We start from the raw sequence: 18,632 nt of genomic DNA on the forward strand, positions 1-18,632 counted from the left end.
GATGCGACATGGAGCCAAGAGGCCATCTGGGGACGTTGGACAAGTGGCATTTCCAAAATACCCCAAAAATGAGATCACAAACTTAATCATACCTCACATTGTGACTCACGCTGTTGCTGTTTAAGGCGAAGGAGGGGAGTTTGATGGGCCTGTGTAATACATTAGAGCACATTAGAGCAAATGGTTTATGGAGCTCAGTGCTGCCTGATTGGCTCATTTTCTCCTAGATATGGATGGATGAGTTGATGGATAGATTAGAAAAAAGTTGCTGGGTATGTAGAGATAGCTAGTGATCAATATGTAAATGCTGTATGGACATCAATATGTAGATGGACACAGTATGTGGATCGATTCAGTACATAGCGCTACTTTACTACATGTCAATATGAATGAATTCTTGATTGCACCAAACAAAAGAAAATCATTGCTCTCTATTTCATGTTGTCAATCGAAGAAATAGGAAAATATTAATAATTTAGATAAGTGTCAAAGACTGGAGCCATTCATTCGTTCTCTGTCAAAGGGGCTCAGTGTGACAGGAGACATCTCCGCTCAGGGGTGTAGCCTGCATGCATGAGGTGGTAAGATGCATGGACACAAAACATATACAGATTATACCTCATATGAAAGATGAAAAATGTTTTCCTGATGTCTGCGCATGCACTGTAGATTAGAACAAACACTCACACACAGAAACATGCAGGGAGGGTGTGTGGATGCGATGGCTCTCATGTTGATCTAAACCACAGCTGTTGGGAATGTGTGCTTGTGTGCGCGCGCGCGCGCGCTCGTAATATTTAATACAGCTCCCGCGCTTGCATCATCATCCTCATCCTAGTCATTCTGCAACCATGTCGGACTCTGAGGACATAACGGAGTTCGCCAGCATCGTGGAGCGCATTGAGCGGGGCGAGGTGAGTCTCACGGCCGGCGATGGGAGCACAGACGGCGGCGTGTCGTGCCGTCTGGCTCCCGGCCCCACGGAAGCATGACCGGTGCGGTTTATGTCACATTGATTTGATTTATGGTCATTTTAATAGGACACAGTAAATACAATTTGCTTCCCCTTTGACTGAGAACGTAATATTTACATGATTTATTGCCATGTTGTATCCATTATTCGTTTTGGCCGGCAGGCTGCCGTCATTCTCACTGTTCGCTATTGAACACAATGATTAGTCATGTGCATCCATGATGTGATTACCGGCCACTTTTTTAGGTACACCCATAAGCTCCAATGCAAGCAATGAATCAAAAATATTCCATCTTTACAAGGATCGTTTTTCATTTACCAATAGGTTCATTTATTATGATTGTCGGTGGGTGGGTCGAGCTGTACTGCATCATACAGAGCTGTTCTTAATTTTCTGATCTGCTGGGTAAAAAGAAACCGAAAGCCTGTTTTACACATCAAATACATACAAAAAAGTACAGTTCTTTTTGGAAATTAATCACATTTAATATAATTATGAGAACATTAATAGAAGTGTTTTATATATCAAAATGACATTTGTGAAAGTAGAAATATAGAAAGAATAAAATAAAAAAATATCTGTTTGGATGAACAAAAACTTTTTTAAAAGCCTGTTGTAAAAAAGGTTAAATAAGAAAAGTAATACAAGTTTTTAAAAAGTATTATTTTAAAATTACACTTACAGTAATTGACAGTAAAAATTGCTTTTAAATGAGCGTACATGATCTACTATTTTGTAGCTAAACAAATGAATCACAGTAACAAAAAAAAAGAAAAAGTAAAAATTATAAATAAAACATTTGTACATATTATATTTAATCTTTATTCCAGGTAAGGCCATTGAGCACATATTCTCATTGGGAATGCCGACCTGGCTGCAGACAGCAGTAAAAACAAGGCAAAATAATAGCAAATGCAATTTACAACCATTGCACAATGTGATGTACACTCCAATCAAAATATTGAGGGGGCTGAGTTATTTTTTCAAATTAATTAATTCATTCATTCATTTATTTTTGTTGCTCGGTTTATAGATGTCCTGATCACAGCGTGCATGACATCCCATTATAAGCTGAGTTCAAAAGTTAATATTTTTACACTGCATTTTTGAACGATAATAAATGAAAGTAAATAAACATCACGATTAAAACACAATGGAATTCCTCTGTTAGTTGTATCTATGATCCCATCTTGTCAGTTGCTATGTTATTTAGCATATTTTCCAGCCTGTAGTTCTTCTGAGTTCCGTGATCTGCGCAACCTTATCACTTCATTCTCATGTAGCTAAATCCCACTATAAACTACAAGCACAACCATAAATACGTTGTTAAATTTATAATTAGACACATGTTGAGACAATTTGTATATTGTAATGATATCGATCTCAATCTGAGGCCATTAAGGGCCTCGTGATTGGTGGTTATGATGTCATCAAAGATGAAAAAGCAAATGGACATTGAGGCTTGAACGTTGGCTCAAGTCAGGAAATCTGTGTGAGTCTGTATGTGGAGGGCCTGTGTGCGTTGTAACCATTAGCAGCCCTTCATTGAATGCATATTCTTTTTCTGCTCAGTGTGTCGTCCTTGACTGCCTATTTTATTATTATTACTATCACAGAATAGCCTAAAAATAGACCAGTGCAAGTATTCTCATAAGATCTAAATAAGTTCCGGCACCATTCCTGGATACGGACATTGATACTAATCTATTTAAAGATCAATGGTAGAGCGGCTCTTTGCTGTTTCAGCCATTTGTTGTGTTGGAGGCTTGAAGTAAAAGTGCTGTAATGATTTGAGTGTGTGTATGTACAGCAGTTCCACGTTGCTGCAGGCAGGGTGCACACTCTTCTTGTGTATGTGGTGTATGTGGCACACTTGGCAGCAGCTGTGCAGTGAGTCAGGTCACCCGGTTACTGAGAGGTGTTTATGATCCTGGATAAGGAAGGAGGAGGATTTCCAGCGTTATTATCACTCTCGTTCTCAGCTTTACATGTATGCAATTGTACATTTTTAGTGTGACGGATTTGATGGTTAGAGTTACTACTAATAAAAACAAAACAAAAACAAATCCCATGGCCCTGGGAAATAATAGACATAGTCTGTGCCAGGGTCAAACTGTGGCCATCCCAAACCCTTCATTGTTGTAACAGGCAGTGTTTTAAGTCACAAGTCGTCTTTAAATGTAAAAAAAAATGTGTGAAGCACTTTTAATGTTGAGTAAAAAGAAGCGCTGTGAAATGTAGCGCTATAATAGTACTACAAACTACAACCACAATAATAAACACTGTTTAGGTAATTGAAACTATCAATGAAAACTCATAATTGAACTTATCTTATACAGTTCTTGAATTGACCCATTTGGCTAGTGTACATAATAAAGTGTCCCATGACCATACCAAGTAATAAAGTAATAAACCATCATTGCGTTAGCACTAGCCATTAGTTTTCCCTTCTAGCCCTTAAAACTCGCAAACAAATTCAACGACGCCCAAACATGGTGGCAATAAACTTGTTATTTATTCCACGTTTAGAGCCGGCGGACTTCGTTTTCTACACAAAACCGTGTTCGTGTGACAGTAAACCTGCGACTGTAGATTGATCAACTAAGTGATTAAGTTTACGCGATGCTCTTGAAAGCAACAGTGGTTCCCATGGAGATACCCCCCTCCTTTTTCTTCTCACGCCCCCTCCCCTTCCCCCAGCGTGCTTCCTTCACAGCCGCAGCCAGTGTCGGCTACTTCAGCTGCTGATCCACTGGCTCTGCTCTTTCAGCCGCGTCACGAAAAGTTCACACGGCTTTCTTTGTACTCTGCATCAGCTGCCGTCCAAACATACGCAATTTGTTTTGGGTCCCTAAAGAAAAAATCAATTGTTTTATTATTTAAATTAACGTGGGAAGTGAAATCCCCTGTCTTCGTCATGACTGCGGAGATGCGGCGAAGTAGCACACACGCGGTAAGTCACTTGGGGAAAAGTTTGATACGTTTTGGATACGAGACGCTACGTCAAGCTAGTCATTTTTACTCCACAAAACTCGCAAATTCAAACTCCTATTCCAACTGTCGCGTCTTTCCAACCTTTCTTTTTATCTCCTTGAAACATTTTGGCGTTTTTTGTAATCGCCTTGGAGCTTCATTTCTCAAAATTAATTGTCTTGATGTCGTTAAAATAGCCACTTAAATCGTAAACGTGAGCAACACACGTTACTCAAGCTTTTTTTTTTTTGTCTATATTTAGCTGGTCGACTTAATCCTTCCTTATGTAATGTGGGAGAACCACGCTACATTAAATACACTATGCAGACCAGAAACTAATTGTCACACTGGCACGGCAAGTGTGCTCCGTGCTTGCCAATTTGGTCACACCTATGTGATAGAAAGCACACAAAATACGTCTCTTAAAATGGGATTTAAACCCTTGTTAATCCAAAGAACATACTCGTACTTTAAATGGGTATGTATGCAATGTGGTGGAATGGGCTAAGAAGAAAGGTCACGGTATACTGGGTAAAAAAGTTGTGGTGGATAATTGGGTAAAAGTATGAACTGTGGCACTGTGTGGACAGTGGGGTGAAATGTCTGTACTCTATGAGGGAAATTGGGAAAATATGTACGATATGGAGGAAAATGGTATAAAATTAATTAATGGAGTTAAAGTGTTGTTTGGAGGAAAGCTGTATTCGTGCACTGTAGAAAGTAAAACATTGGTTTAAAAAGATTATGCCATGTGATGGAAAATTAGGTGAAAAGTCTGAAAGATTGTCATTTTGGGAAAATGTGCTGGATGGAGGAATATTGGGCAAAAATACGACTAAAGGAGAACATTGGGTAGATAGTACTATACACTACCAGTCAGGTTTGTAAACAACCTCTTTTTGTTGTTGTCTTGTTTGTTCATTATGTAAAAAAAGTTGTAGATGAATATGTAAGTAATTGACATTATGAAGAAATATTGCCACAATTATTTGGTTAAAAAATGGTAATCAAAATCGATCAAAGTAGAATATTTTATAATTTAGATTCTTCAACGTAGGTACCTTTCTCCTCAGCTTTGCACATCTTGGCATTTTCTCTGTCAGCTTTGACGTGGAATGACTTTCAGTTCACAGCTGTGCATTATCAAGAGTTAATAGCCTGAATTTCTTGACCACGTAATGTGTTTGTGCCCATTTTGGGAACCATTATGAAGGAGAATTAGGTAAGTAATCTGTACTATGTAGTAGAAATTGATTGACATGGTTGACAATAAAATAAAAAGGCTCTATTAGTTGAAATTTTGATAAACTATGTGTAAAATAAAGAGGGAAATTGGGGGGGGGAACTCTATGGGGGGGTATGTATGGAATAAAATTTGGTTAGGAAGTCTTGTCATGTATGGTGGAAATCTCGCTAATAGTTCTGCGCTATGTGGTGGAGATTGGCTCAAATTGATGGTTAACGACTTTGCCGCCTGCAGGTTCCCATCAAGAATATCGAGCGGGAGCTGATCTGCCCCATCTGCAAGGAGCTCTTCACGCACCCGCTCATCCTACCCTGCCAGCACAGCGTGTGTCACAAATGTGTCCGGGAGCTGCTCATGCTCAACTATGATGACTCCTTGGATGGTGGCTCTGAGTGCTCGCTGCCGGGCAGCCCCAGGTCCCGCGTGCCCTCGCCCTCCATGGAGAGGCTGGACAAGCTAGTGCGATCAGGTCAGTCTGAGACCAGACTTACGAGACAGGTGTGATGCATTGTGCTAGGCTATAAGTAAAATAAGTTACACACAGTCCTAACTTTAAAGGTATGTCATGGTTTTCATATAGTTCAAAATTCCTAGTCATACAAGTATGAGAATAATTTGGGAATTTCGTCAAGTAAACATAATAGGTAACATGAGGTGTAGTATAAAGTGGAAGTGACTCAAAATAGCGTTGCATTTTGTCACTGTTCTGTGAAAAGCACTTAAGTCCATTTTTTAAAAATGTTTACATTCTTGGGGATTCTCATTACAAACATCCCATTGATGTGAAAATTAAAAAAAAAAAAGACAAAATAGGAGGTACGTGTTTTTCACAGCAATGATATGTTAAGGTAAGGTGAAGTCATCAACCTATAGTAACATAACTTTAAAGTCATGCAAAGTAAAACAACTTACACAGCAAAGTATTGCAATGAAGCCTAATATAATACAAATCGACTCCAAGTCACATAACCTATAGTAAAATAACTTATCTTTAGTCATGCAAAGTAAAACAACTTGCACAACAAAGTATTGCAATGACGCGTAATATAATACAAACTGACTCCAAGTCGCATACCAAAGAAACTTGAGTAAAAAATAGTCATGCAAAGTAATAAAAGGTAACACAAGCTAATGTTAGGTAACCTACTTTGCATAACAAAGTAATATAAAGAAAAGATGCAAAGTACCATGGCAATGTAGTTTTTTCAAAGTAGTGTGTTGCAAAAAACAACAGTTAAACAGGAAGTAATACAAAGTAATGTAACATGGCTAACTCTAGTCTAACTCTAGTAACGTAACTTATAATAGCTTAAAGTGACTTTGAGCAATGCAACATAACTTAAACATACATATAAAAAAAACTTAATCTAACACGTCTGATTAATGTGAGGTAACTTGGACTAAAGTAGCATAGCTATAAAATGTAACAATGTAAAGTAGCCTGACGCAAACATAAGTAAAGGTAACACAAAATGTTGCAGGGGAGTGTGACAAAATTTAAAGCAGCATGAAATTCATAGTAGTGCTTTGCAAGGTAATGTAAGATAAAATAACGTAATACAAAGTAACGTGAGTAATTTACAGTATATAAAGTAACCTACATTTAGTGTTGCATAACCTAAAGCAAAGTAATGTAAGGTCATGTAGATTAAAGTTGCATAGAGTAATGTAACTTACACATGAAGTAATACAAAGTAACATAAGGTAACATGATGTATCTTAAAGCAGTGTACGGTAATCTAAAGGTAAGGTAATGTAATTCAAATTACCGCTAAGTAACGTAAAGTAAGCGCGCTGTGTATGCTTCCTCTTTTGTTTTTCTTCTTCCTCTTGTACAGTAGACTCCCCGTTTTTCCGAAAGGGTGTCACAAAAAGAGAAAATACAAACGTGACTCCTAGGATGCTGCCTAAACATATGGTCGCTCGCTGGGCCCGTCTTTCTCCAAAATGTCGGTCAAATTGTGAAGTGTTGGACTTTTTGAGGTTTCAGTCTACAAAGGTTCAAGACAAAAGGGCCGAGCTCAAAGTGGGCCACGCGTTGTTGTGCATCCCTCCTCCTTCTTGTCCTACTTTGATGAACACAAATGATTGAACGACAATGTGGCACACATGCCTTTCTTGCGTTAATCCTGTCTATTTTCTGGAGTAGGAGTCACTTTTTGAGTTTGGGCTGCTGAGTTTTGACAAGCTCAAGACTGAATCGTCATTACTCTCTGTTTTTAAGGAAGGGAGGGGGTGTCAAAAAAACCCCGGACAATCGGCAAACACTGACGAGTGAAGAAAGGTTTAAGCATTATGAACTTGTCACAATATTTTCTGGTTCCCTGCTTAAGTCGGCTTGTGCAGGCCACTGGACAAGTCTTTAAATGTTCTCGGGGGACACACAGCGTTGCCTTTTAACCCCGTTTAAGCAGCAAATTCGCTCCATTTGAATCTCTGCTTTTTAAAAGACTCGTCATAGTAATATCTATACATGAAGAGAATTGACCAAAACAAACACGCATGCTAATATTAACTTAGCGGCACACCCTGGCAATGTTTGGACACAGTCTCCACTTGCTGTAGCAATCCTTAGTCTCCAGTTGAATAAAATGTGTCCAATCTGTGATTTCTAGTACCGGGTCAGCTGGCGTTCGCAGCGCGCAAACTCGACACCATTTGTGCAACACGTGCTATAGTTAACGTTGCGTAACGCCAGTTGTCCATCGCTGCTCTCGATCCTGCGTTTTTACCCTCCGCAGTCTCCACTTTGCTGCACTTGCACAGTATAACGCTACCAAACCAGGCTACAAGTGGTTGCTATGGCAATAAGAGGTCCTCGGGAGAAAAGAGTAAAAAAAAAAAAAAAAACCACTCTCCTTGGGAAACATTCTTCACTCTAACACTCCAGCGCAAGCTGAATGAGTTTTTATTATATCCAGCATATGTTGAGTTGACACAGGAAACTAAAACCTCACCTTTTGAATAAGCAAATCTCTCGACAGGCAGAAAGCCCCCTCTATATGTGCTAGGACGACTCCCCTATATGTAAACTATGAACAAGGGCATTCGGCTCCAGCATTACACGACTGTAAACATTCTACTGAGGATTAGAAATATCCACAATCTCTTTTTAATAAGGTGATTACAAAAAAGACGGGGGTGCATCTTGTTGTTTAAGGGCCACAATTTACGAGCTCGCCACCTCTCCGAAAGAACAAGACAGCCACCACCACTCGGATGGTCGGTTGCCATGACGACGCAGGCTGCCCCCGTAAGGAATGAATGAGGGATTAGTGGAAGGCGAAGAATGGAAGGGGACCTGCTGGCTGTTTATTTATTATCAGTGTGCAACTGGGACAGGCCTCGCTGTGCCGCGAGTGGATAAAATGCTGCTTGCCCTTCGTGGTCCACCACAATCTCATGTCTAAAGATTACCCACACACCACACTAGGCCTTGGCGATTAATCGTGTTTAATTTGAGTTACGTGAATATTTTTTTTTTCCTTTTCCTTCAAAGCGTCCATCCTTCCTACCAAATGTCTGTCATAGGGCCAAGACTGACCTGCTTCCAGACTGCCGGAAAATACAAAGTAGTAGTACTGGGAAAATAAAATAAATCGTTTTCACAACCTCCAAGTACACCACATTGAAGGATTCACCATCATAGATATTGAAAAAGTGTAAAGTTTTTCATTGTTGGTGTTTGCAAAAAGATTGGGGAGGGGAAAAAAAATCCCTCTTAACCTATGACACTCCTCAGGATGATCGCTGAGGATGATCTTTGGGGCATCTGATAATTGGCCCTTCATTGACTTTGATCAGCATGGAGAGGAAAATGCTCAAATTTGGCTTGTGGACCGACCGCCGCTATTTGAGGGGAATAGGGAGCAGGCCGGCCCGCGAATAGCAAAAAAAAAAAAAGCAGTGATTAATTAATTCCCCTTCAACTGCATTGAATTGAAATAAAAACTTTAAAAAAATAAGCAGGGATGTACCTATAATGTCAATAAATATTTTCCACGAAAAGATATAACAATTCAAAAATATGAAACAAATGAAAAATCTTTAAATACGTGATTTGGTGGGGGTCCAGTGTGCACGTGTGTGTGTCCCGCAGAGGCGAGAGAAACCATCTTGCATCACAATATTAACAGCACTGATGTAATGCGTTTTTTTTGTATTGAAGTAATTCTGGTTTTGCATGGACTTGTGTTCACGGTGCACTCGGTGGACACTTCCTTAGGTACACCTTTACTTTCCAGTGACATCCCAGTCAGACATTTTGATACAACTTTAGATTCTTTTAGGCGTACCTGTTGAAGTGTCCTGTGAGGGGATATACCGTGCACCTGGAAAGTATTCACAGGGCTTCACTTTTTCCACATTTTATATTAGAGCTCTATTGTGCTTTGCACAATAACATCGAAAATCCTTACACCCCATAATGACAACGTGAACATTTTTGTTGCCATGATCCCACAAGCCTGGCACACCTACCTTTGGGTGGGCTGACACCCCCCCCCCCCCCCCAAAAATATCTTCCCAAGATCAATTAGGTTTGATTGGGAGCATTTTCAAAAATGAATGTACTGTATTCCTTTTTCAGATAAATCTCTAACTTCCAAAAATGTGGACGGAATGGCGCTGCGAATGTTTTATTGACGCGTTGTTCGAGTACTCTATGCTTTACTCACTGTGTTCAATCATCTGTTATTGTATTTCACCCCCCAAGTTACATTACACTCTTATGTTTATTTATTAACCATTTGCTTATCACTGACTGTTTTCATGATGAGTCACACACGTTCATGCGTTTGTTTCATATTTTATTGTCATCTCTTTTTGTTGATTGCTTACAGCCACAGTGCGAAGGTCGCTCGGAAGTCGAGGTAGACGCGGCCTCCGGCTGTTGAGTAACTGTAGTAGTGAGTACAGTGTCGCCAGTGGATCCTCTTTGTGAAACCCAAGCTTGAGTGCTACTTCTCCGCTAGCTCACTCCTTGTTTTTTTTTTATTTTTTATTTTTTAGCCTCGTCGCTACCAAACACAACTGCAAACTCACACTAGCGTAGGAGTTAAATATGTAACCTAGAATGCCTTATGGTGGGATTATCGTAAACCGAGGATTTGGAGGATACATGGCTTGAAATGTCAAAATTAATACACAATTCCAAATATTAACTTGCCCTAAAGCATGATTTAGCTCTGGACCCTACAACTACATTTGGCTACTTAAAAACTCTCATTAGTGTGAAGTATTTCCCCTTTAGTGTGTCCTGTTTCTGGCTGATGCGTTCAATATGATGTGCTTTTCACAATTTCCCGGCACAGTATTTTAAAGTGGACAACCTACCACTCAAAACTCAGCCTAACTGGTAAAGTGCAATGGAAAAAAAATGGCATTAGCTACTGTAGTAGGCTAATGAAAAATTCCCACCCCCAAAATTGTGTTTCAGATACAAAGAAAAAAAATTAACCTAATTTGTAGAGAGACTGGATCTTCAATTTCAAACGTTTCAAGATTATTACGTTTGTGTAGGTTAATGATAGACTACACAGTCTTTTAGAAAGAATTTGGGGTTATGTCGCCACTGCAGGAACAGAATTAAATCAAAGGCTCCATGTGCATGACCCCAAAAGAGAGAAGATAAATATATCAGGAAACAAAGTAGCGCAAGATATACGGCTGTCAAATGACTTTGGGGGAAAAATGCCAAGCTCGTAAACTTGAAAAGCCATTAGTCATGGTTGCTAATATTTCGCTCCAGTTATGCAGGTGGCAGTATTGCATTACAGAGTGGCTGACAATTGCCAAGCAAGTGAAGGAGAAGAAGCAATTTCTATCTTCTCTGCAGCTAGGATGATCAGATTAAACAGTTGGAGATCAGGTTCAAACTTCAGTAAAAATCTGTTAAACGTTTCAGTGCTAACAACTGTTATCTATCCTACTCCTTACTCTTGTCAAAATGGACAGGAAAAATCTCACTGAAAGGGGAAGTCAACGCAAAAGTTTTCTTCCCAAGAATGTGTTCTATGCAGGCCCAGTAGTGAAAACATGGCATTCTGATTAATATTGCGTTTGTGGCGTATGAGTTAAGCAGCAAAATCCACCTTTTTCAGGGGGCGGACATTTTGCCACTTGTGATCAAGTGAAAATGACATCACAGTTGCTCAGGTAACGACCAATCATGGCTCAGCTTCAGAAAACCGGTGAGCCGTGATAGGTGGTTGCCTTGAGCCCTGAGCAACTGTGATGCCATTTCCTGTCAACAGAAGTGACAAAATGGCCGCCCCCCGAGATGGCCAAAAACAAGAGGATTAACTCTTATTCCACAAACGGCATTATTTATCAGAATGCCATGTTTAGACTTGTGGAGGCACATATAACATTATTGAAAATAATTTCTGGGGGTTGACTTCCGCTTTAAAAGGACAATGTGTAGAATTCAGTGCCATCTAGTGGGCAACTGTTAGAATGCAACAACCTAAACTGGAAGCGCGTGCATTTTGAAGCACGTGCAATACGGGTGCCTCCGAGAGACCACACGTCGCAAGCATACCAACAGTTTCTTCAGCGGAGGTGCAACAAAAATGTCATCACAAACGACTTCTAGTATTCCCTCAAATCATGAAGTAAGTACATTGCATTAGTTACACATGCAGTAGTCAGGATGCTTAAGAACTACGTTCGCTGAATTTGTCTCCTAGTATCCGTAGCGCAAAGATGGCAGCGAAACATGGCAGCCTCCTACAGGGGAAGTGCGTCTTTTATAATATAATTAGAGATTACGTGACCTACAATTATATAAAAATAATTACATTGATGTGATGGAGCATATTATTTTGCATATTGTTGAAATGAATAGTCGTTTTTTTTTAAAAATGATCATTGAAAAATCAAAACATTCTACACATTGTCGCTCTAAACAATAGTAGGTTTGTGTTGAAAAAGAGAAGCCTTTTAACTCTAGCTCTCCCAACGCCGTTTGGGCTCGCCCAGATTCTTGCTCTTAATGACAGCAGTGCCTTCAGGGCTCACTGTACTTATCGGCTCCTCTTGGCATTAAATACACAAAAAGAGCTGCTAATCATTTAGCACTTACCGAGGATGAATTGTCACTGCAAGCCAAAGTGTGAGTTGACGCTGCCAATATTAAATTGCGCTTTGGATGCTAGTGAGCATTCTTCATGGGATGGTTTTAATTTTCTTTGATCAGAAAAAATGCTAAGCTTGCTGAGCTTTGAAAAAAAAAAAACCCAACCATAATTGTTTTAAATTGCCATTGTCCCCACCCACCCATTGTGAGTAGTGAAGTTTGCGGTCTGAAGTACATGACGTCAGTCACGAGAAGTCGAGCTATGCCCAAGCTGAACTTGTTGCTCAGTAGGACGTTGCTATAGGAAACAGGAATTCAGAACATTGCAAGATTCTCGCATCTGTTCGACATTGACAAAAATGATATCTGTTCGAGGTTCTTCTGGCTGGCACGTTGTTAAAAAAACAAAAACACTTTGGATGGCACAAGCACAGTCACTGCTTGTCGTTCGGGAGCCACGTCATGCTCATCGTCATATTGAGTTTGTCATAATCAGCGGTTGTACTCTGACTGCCGCATTAGCGCTGAGTTCTCCTCTCACGCTTCGTCACCTTGCTCACCGCTCACGCGCAGGTCATATATGCCGAGCTAACATAGTTGACACATTTGTCGCTCTTCCCACTGCTTGACCCCCTTCCCCCTTCCACAGTGTTTTTTCCTCACCTGAGGAGTGTTTGATTGAATTTTCAGGTCCTCGGAAACGAAGCGGAAATACTGAGATAAATCCAGCACTCCTCACTTCTCCTGTGCCCCAAAAACGTGAAGCAATATTCTTGTCGATGTGTTTTTTTTTTTTTTTTTTTTTTTTTTTTTTCTTGAACGTTTGTTTGCTGAGTTGTCACTTAAGTTTGCTGGCTTTGAGTGTGTTCACAGTGTTCTTTGCGTCCGTCTTCACTGCTTTTGTGTCTGTGATGTTGTGTGCACCTCGCTTGTTAGGATGCTGCCGCATCAGTAACAAGTCACAGTATTATGGAGAAAAAAAAAAACCTCTTGAAAGCACTGTTGCTTTAGGAGGACTTGACAGTAAGTGTTTATGTGGCAACTGGACAAATGGATAAATGATTCAATACAGTGGAAGACAGTCCTTTCGTCACTCTGGTTGACTTCCAAGTCGTGCTTGTATTAAGTTTCCCAATAAGAAAAACAGGAAATGGAAATTTGCCACCGTAAAACCTTTAACTCGACAGGGAATGTTTTATTTCAACAATTAGTGAAAGCAACTAAACGTCGAAATGTTACTGAAATGTTGCCTTCACCTCACAATGGAGCTAAAATAGGAAATTGTTGGCAAAGCAAAATTTTCCATAGGAACTAATGGAAGTGGAAATTTGCCGCCTTAAAGGTTTCAACTGAACAAGTGACATTTTAAGTACTGTAATCCGAACAGGTCTATACAGCAAGTAAAAAGCCTTTAACCACTGTAAAATGAAACTAAAAGTAAAACACCCTTTATCAACATGAAGCTTTCAATTTGTGTATATAATTAGTTTTATCCATTTCCCAGATTGTACCAAGCTTCATCAGTCTTTGGTGGCATGATGGCATCGCACAAAAAAGTAGAAAATGGCGAAGATAAAGCAATTCAGGCTGTCGGTCTAAGTCTTTGCGATGCAAACTGATCTGAAATCTCACAAGGTTTTGGTGAACTCAGAATTTGACCACTCCTGGCATTTCCGCTGTCTGTAATGTCATTCAAACACCGAATGTCCCGTGGTCCAGCTCACTATCAGCACTTACTGTCTACCACTGTTGTGAATGTTGAATGACTTGCAATGTAAAAAAAAAAAAAACCAACCCAAAATCCCATTTTCTTCCCCCACACATGACTGCTTGTCATCCTTCTCAATGAGCCACAGTGGTCCTAAGATAGTGCCCTCCTCCAGGACCCATGAGTGACAGCTGCTTGATGCATTGTGTTGTGCTTCTTTTAAATGCATCCAACGTATGTGAGGAGCAGCAGTCATTATTGATATGTCAATGTGTAAAATAGTCATTATTGATATGTCAAACGTAAAGCGAGGAGACCATGCTGGGGCCCTATTTGTGATCAGACTACTATTGAGTCATTTTGACTTGCTGCTACCGAGAATGACATCAAACACAACAACACATTAGGTACAATGCACAATTGAATCCGATTCAAATACAAGAGATGTATCAAAACATTCTGCTAACACACACCGGTAGTTAAATGGTGTTAATTTAACATGTAATATTGCGGTTGTTGTTGGCACTACAGACGACATCAAAGTGGAAGACATTCTTATATAAATTGTAGTTTGTATTAGATTTTGAAGGTGGCTGATCAAGTGTTTTTCGTTAACCTTATTACTGTATTTCCTCAATTAATGACCAGTTTATTTACTCATCTGCAGTTAGGCAATGTGTTTATTTTTGTTTTTACATGAATTGCTGTAATGAATATACAGGTGATTCTCAGTGACTTTGAATATTGTAGAAAAGTTAAGTTTTCAGTAGTTGAGTTAAAAAAGTGAAACTCTTATCAAAGATGAATTAAACAAGAAAAATATTTTTAACACTGTCCATTTAAAGTGGAGTTTAAAACAATTAAAAGGGACTATGATGCAGGGAGAGCAAGCTCTGGACAAACACAGAATTACGCAAGATCATCATTGTACTGTGTCAGGAATGAGTTTACTTACAACTTAACATGGATCACATGCCTGAGTAGGTGCTGTGGATTTGGTGAGCAACTGAGTTTAAATGGGCTTAGAAGTTATCTCTTTAAGATCAACATGTGTGACAAAATATTATTTATCAACTCAGAATTAGTTTCGCTTTTTTTTTTCCTGACGGCAAAAGGGGGAAGTGTCCATTTAAGGCAGGTGACTTTTTGTCTTTAGTCGGAGGGCCATTATTTGAGGAAATACGGTATTCGCAAGTAGGGCCTCAGAGAAAATCCCAAAACAGATGACTAAAGGCCGTGAATGCAAAGCTCTACATGACGTTTGTTCACTCCACCTCTCCCCCTCCCAGGCTCCATCTCATCCCCGGGCTGGCGCAGAGGATCCGTGACACCCCGGGTCACCACCATCGCGTGCCCGGGATGCCAGCACGACATCGACCTGGGCGAGCGCGGCATCAGCATGCTCTTCCGCAACTTCACTCTGGAGAGCATCGTGGAGCGCTACCGGCAGGCGGCCCGCGCCGCCGTCGCCATCATGTGCAACATCTGCAAGCCGCCGCAGCAGCAGGAGGCCACCAAGAGCTGCATGGACTGCAAGGCCAGCTACTGCAACGAGTGCTTCAAGATGCACCACCCCTGGGGCACGCCCAAGGCCCAGCACGAGTATGTTGGACCCACCACCAACTTTAGGCCCAAGGCAAGTTACCACTAAATGCTTTCACACTCTTGCTTGACTCTTGTTTGCCTTGGCACAGTATGGTGAATCACTACACAGACTTTTTTTTTTTTTGGATGGATGGATGGATGGATGGATGTAAACCTACATTTCCAGAAAAAAACTCAAGTATTCATGCTTTCGTACCTTTTCTGTAGTGTCCACAGGTGCCACAAAATGGCGCAAAAGCCCTGGCTGAATAGGAATGTATTAATTGTTGACAAGGAAGCATGTTGAAGTGATGCGTCTCAAATGAAATTAGATTGTATGTCGAAGAGAAGCTGAGTTTAGAGCCTGAGCTGTCCGCATGCCTTTTTATTGAAATCATATAATCTGAAAGTTAGTTATTTTTAAGGATACTCTTGTAAAAAGTGAAATTATGAGTTTTGGGATCACAATTTGTGGTACTATACAGTATTTAAGGTTGAAGCAGAATTTAAGGGGACGTCATTTTTTTTTGTTTTGTTTTTAACTACTCACAACAAGGTTTCTGTATATTGTACATCAAGTATATTTGTGACAAAGCTGTTTGTGCATGAATATAAATGTATTTTTCTTGTTGGAATGGAGAGTCTGCCAAGACTAGCAGTTTACCAGCTTTAGAGCCACAACAGGCAAAATGAGGGGAACACTCACTCACAGCCACTCACTTCTTCCTGTTGTATTGAAAGAAATTGCTCATAAGCGGTTCCGAAAATTTCATGGCTGGATGGATGAATTTTGTCCTTTGAATGGAGTTTAAAGTCTTGTTTCTCCTAAATATTCTACTAAAGCCAACAAATCACTTCTCTTTTTGGTGTTTGTTGATTGCTGAATTCAGTTTCTATTTTGAGAATCAGGAAGCTTGTCTCGATGTTTCTGTCAGTCTATGTCTTCTTCCTGTTTCACTTCTTTTTAATAATTTTATTGTGCTTTTATAAACGTTTTCCCCCTTTTTCCATTGTAAACGTTTTGTCTAATGCCGCACAGGTGCTGATGTGTCCTGAGCACGAGATGGAGAAGGTGAACATGTATTGCGAGGTGTGTCGGCGACCAGTGTGCCACCTGTGCAAGCTTGGCGGCACCCACGCCAACCACAAGGTCACGTCCATGAGCAACGCCTACAAGATTCTCAAGGTATGGAATTCTCACGAATCTTTGTGGCACATAAACCACGTATTTAACAAGTGGTTAGCGTCACTTCAAGGAATTTGAAGAAGAACCTGGAGAACAGGTTTAATGGTTTAACAGCGGGGGTGGGGAATCACGCGTCCCGTGGGCCAGACATGATATTACCCATCCCAAACGCTTTAAACAAACTTATTAAAACATGTTTTTTTTTTAAAAACCATTGTAAATGTATTTGAACACCCCAACAAATTGCTAGCATGAAATGCATGGAAAATACTGTATGTGTTGAAGTGTCTGCGTGTTAAATTTATGTTCCTTTAAGTGGTAAGGCCTTGTGATGTTCTCAAATCTCCATTTGAGTGTCTTGGCATGAACTGCGGCCGACAGCAGCTTCTGTACAAGTGTACTCATCGTTTGTGTTTGACTGTCCTCCTGGCATTTAATAAATGACTGTCCTTTCCCACATGCCAGGGGATTACAGTAAGTATACTGTAAAGCCCATGAAAAAAATGTTAACTTAAAAATTCTGCAATATAATGGTGGTGGGAAAAGGTGAATCATGATATATGTAGCTGGGAAATACTGAACAACAGAGCACAAGATGAGTTTGGACTTGTCATCCGGGCAGTATGTGGGTGAAATTCAATCGGCTGAGTGCAGGCGTGTTAATATCGGATGCAAGTGTTTGTCCCCAATGATTGTGTGTTCATTGTGTTGTCAAACTGGTTAAGTTGTATTATTTGGCCCTGCTTCAGGTTTCGGTCACTGGGAGCAAAAATGCAGCATCTCATTGTGTTCCACACGAGTTAGACATTCTGGATGAAAATGGTCCTTGTGAGAGTGTCTGGTCAGTGTGTTTGTGTGTGTGAAAATAAAGTCCACCTGAAAATCTGCTGTACCTTCTTCATCTGTCCTTTGACAGGAGAAGCTGGCCAAGAGTATCCATTACCTCATCAGCAAAGAGGACCAAGTCAGGACTCAAATTACTGGACTGGAGCAGCTTATCAGTCAGACAGAGGTACACAACTACAAACCCCCAACAACGGCCTCGGACGATGGCTTATTAATGATCACGATAACATCATTCGTATTGGTCAACCCAGTCGGAATTACAGGCCCTTTATACTGCGTATAAAAGCCGACAATTGAAAATGCGGCTATTCTGTATAAATGGCACTGACACACTAAGTCAACCTGGCAGTTTTCCGCCTTTGGAGGTACAATTTAAACCACTTTGACACTGCATGTGCACTGCCTGTAAAAACGGGCATTTTACCACCTTTTTCTGTCGCTGTATTCTGTACAGAAAATTGTACCGTCATGGAATTGACGCAAGAGGGCAAAGTCAACTAGGCAATTTTACGCTTTGGCAGGTGGTATCGGAAGCCGATTTTACACCGCCTCAAAATACGCCGTTTTCCCCACACTTCTTTTTCTATGTACCTAATCTGTATAAATGGCACTGACACCGAAGGGAGGGGGAAAAAGTAGTCAATTTTGTAGAGCATTAAGCGCACACATCTTTTAAAGGGAACGAAGTATACCGTATATGCGGCTTGTTTAAAAACCTGTCCGTTGAGTTGAATAACAGTGTCTCTATGCCTACTTTGTGTTACGGACATTCAGGTTCATTAGGTAAACCACAAAAACCAGGAAGCTGCAGATTGGGTTCCACTAAATTACGCCATTGCCTGAGACTGTCTGAGTGTGGTTTTATCTAGACACACTGGGTGGAGCTTTTAACTCATTCACTGCCATTGACGTATTTATTTGTCTTTTCACAGTCCAGCCATTCAATCCCAGGAATTTTTTTTTTTTTTTCCAAATTTTTTCAAACGGTAGGGTAAAACAGATTCTGAAAATGTCTGGCAGTGAATGAGTTTAAAGAG

The 18,632-nt window shown here is 40.3% G+C and overlaps 1 protein-coding gene across 5 annotated transcripts in view; it reads left to right on the top strand.

Moving 5' to 3' along the window:
- The first annotated feature begins 771 nt into the window (after positions 1–771).
- The window catches only part of trim36 (tripartite motif containing 36), a 30,396-nt gene continuing 12,535 nt past the window's right edge, over positions 772–18,632 (top strand). The window contains exons 1-6 of one of the 5 annotated variants that reach the window (XM_086030186.1): positions 772–914; positions 5,428–5,662; positions 12,962–13,030; positions 15,269–15,615; positions 16,603–16,749; positions 17,666–17,761. In XM_086030186.1, the coding sequence (XP_085886312.1) occupies positions 852–914; positions 5,428–5,662; positions 12,962–13,030; positions 15,269–15,615; positions 16,603–16,749; positions 17,666–17,761 (957 nt within the window). In that variant the 5' untranslated portion in view covers positions 772–851. Of the gene's footprint in view, positions 915–3,702; positions 3,928–5,427; positions 5,663–12,537; positions 12,845–12,961; positions 13,031–15,268; positions 15,616–16,602; positions 16,750–17,665; positions 17,762–18,632 lie in introns of those variants that run through there. The other 4 variants (XM_086030188.1, XM_086030190.1, XM_086030189.1 and 1 more) reach the window with 4 other exon arrangements.

Source organism: Filicampus tigris, chromosome 5 (genome assembly GCF_054856515.1).
Source record: "Filicampus tigris isolate MCC_2025a chromosome 5, RoL_Ftig_1.0, whole genome shotgun sequence".
Taxonomy (NCBI): domain Eukaryota; kingdom Metazoa; phylum Chordata; class Actinopteri; order Syngnathiformes; family Syngnathidae; genus Filicampus; species Filicampus tigris.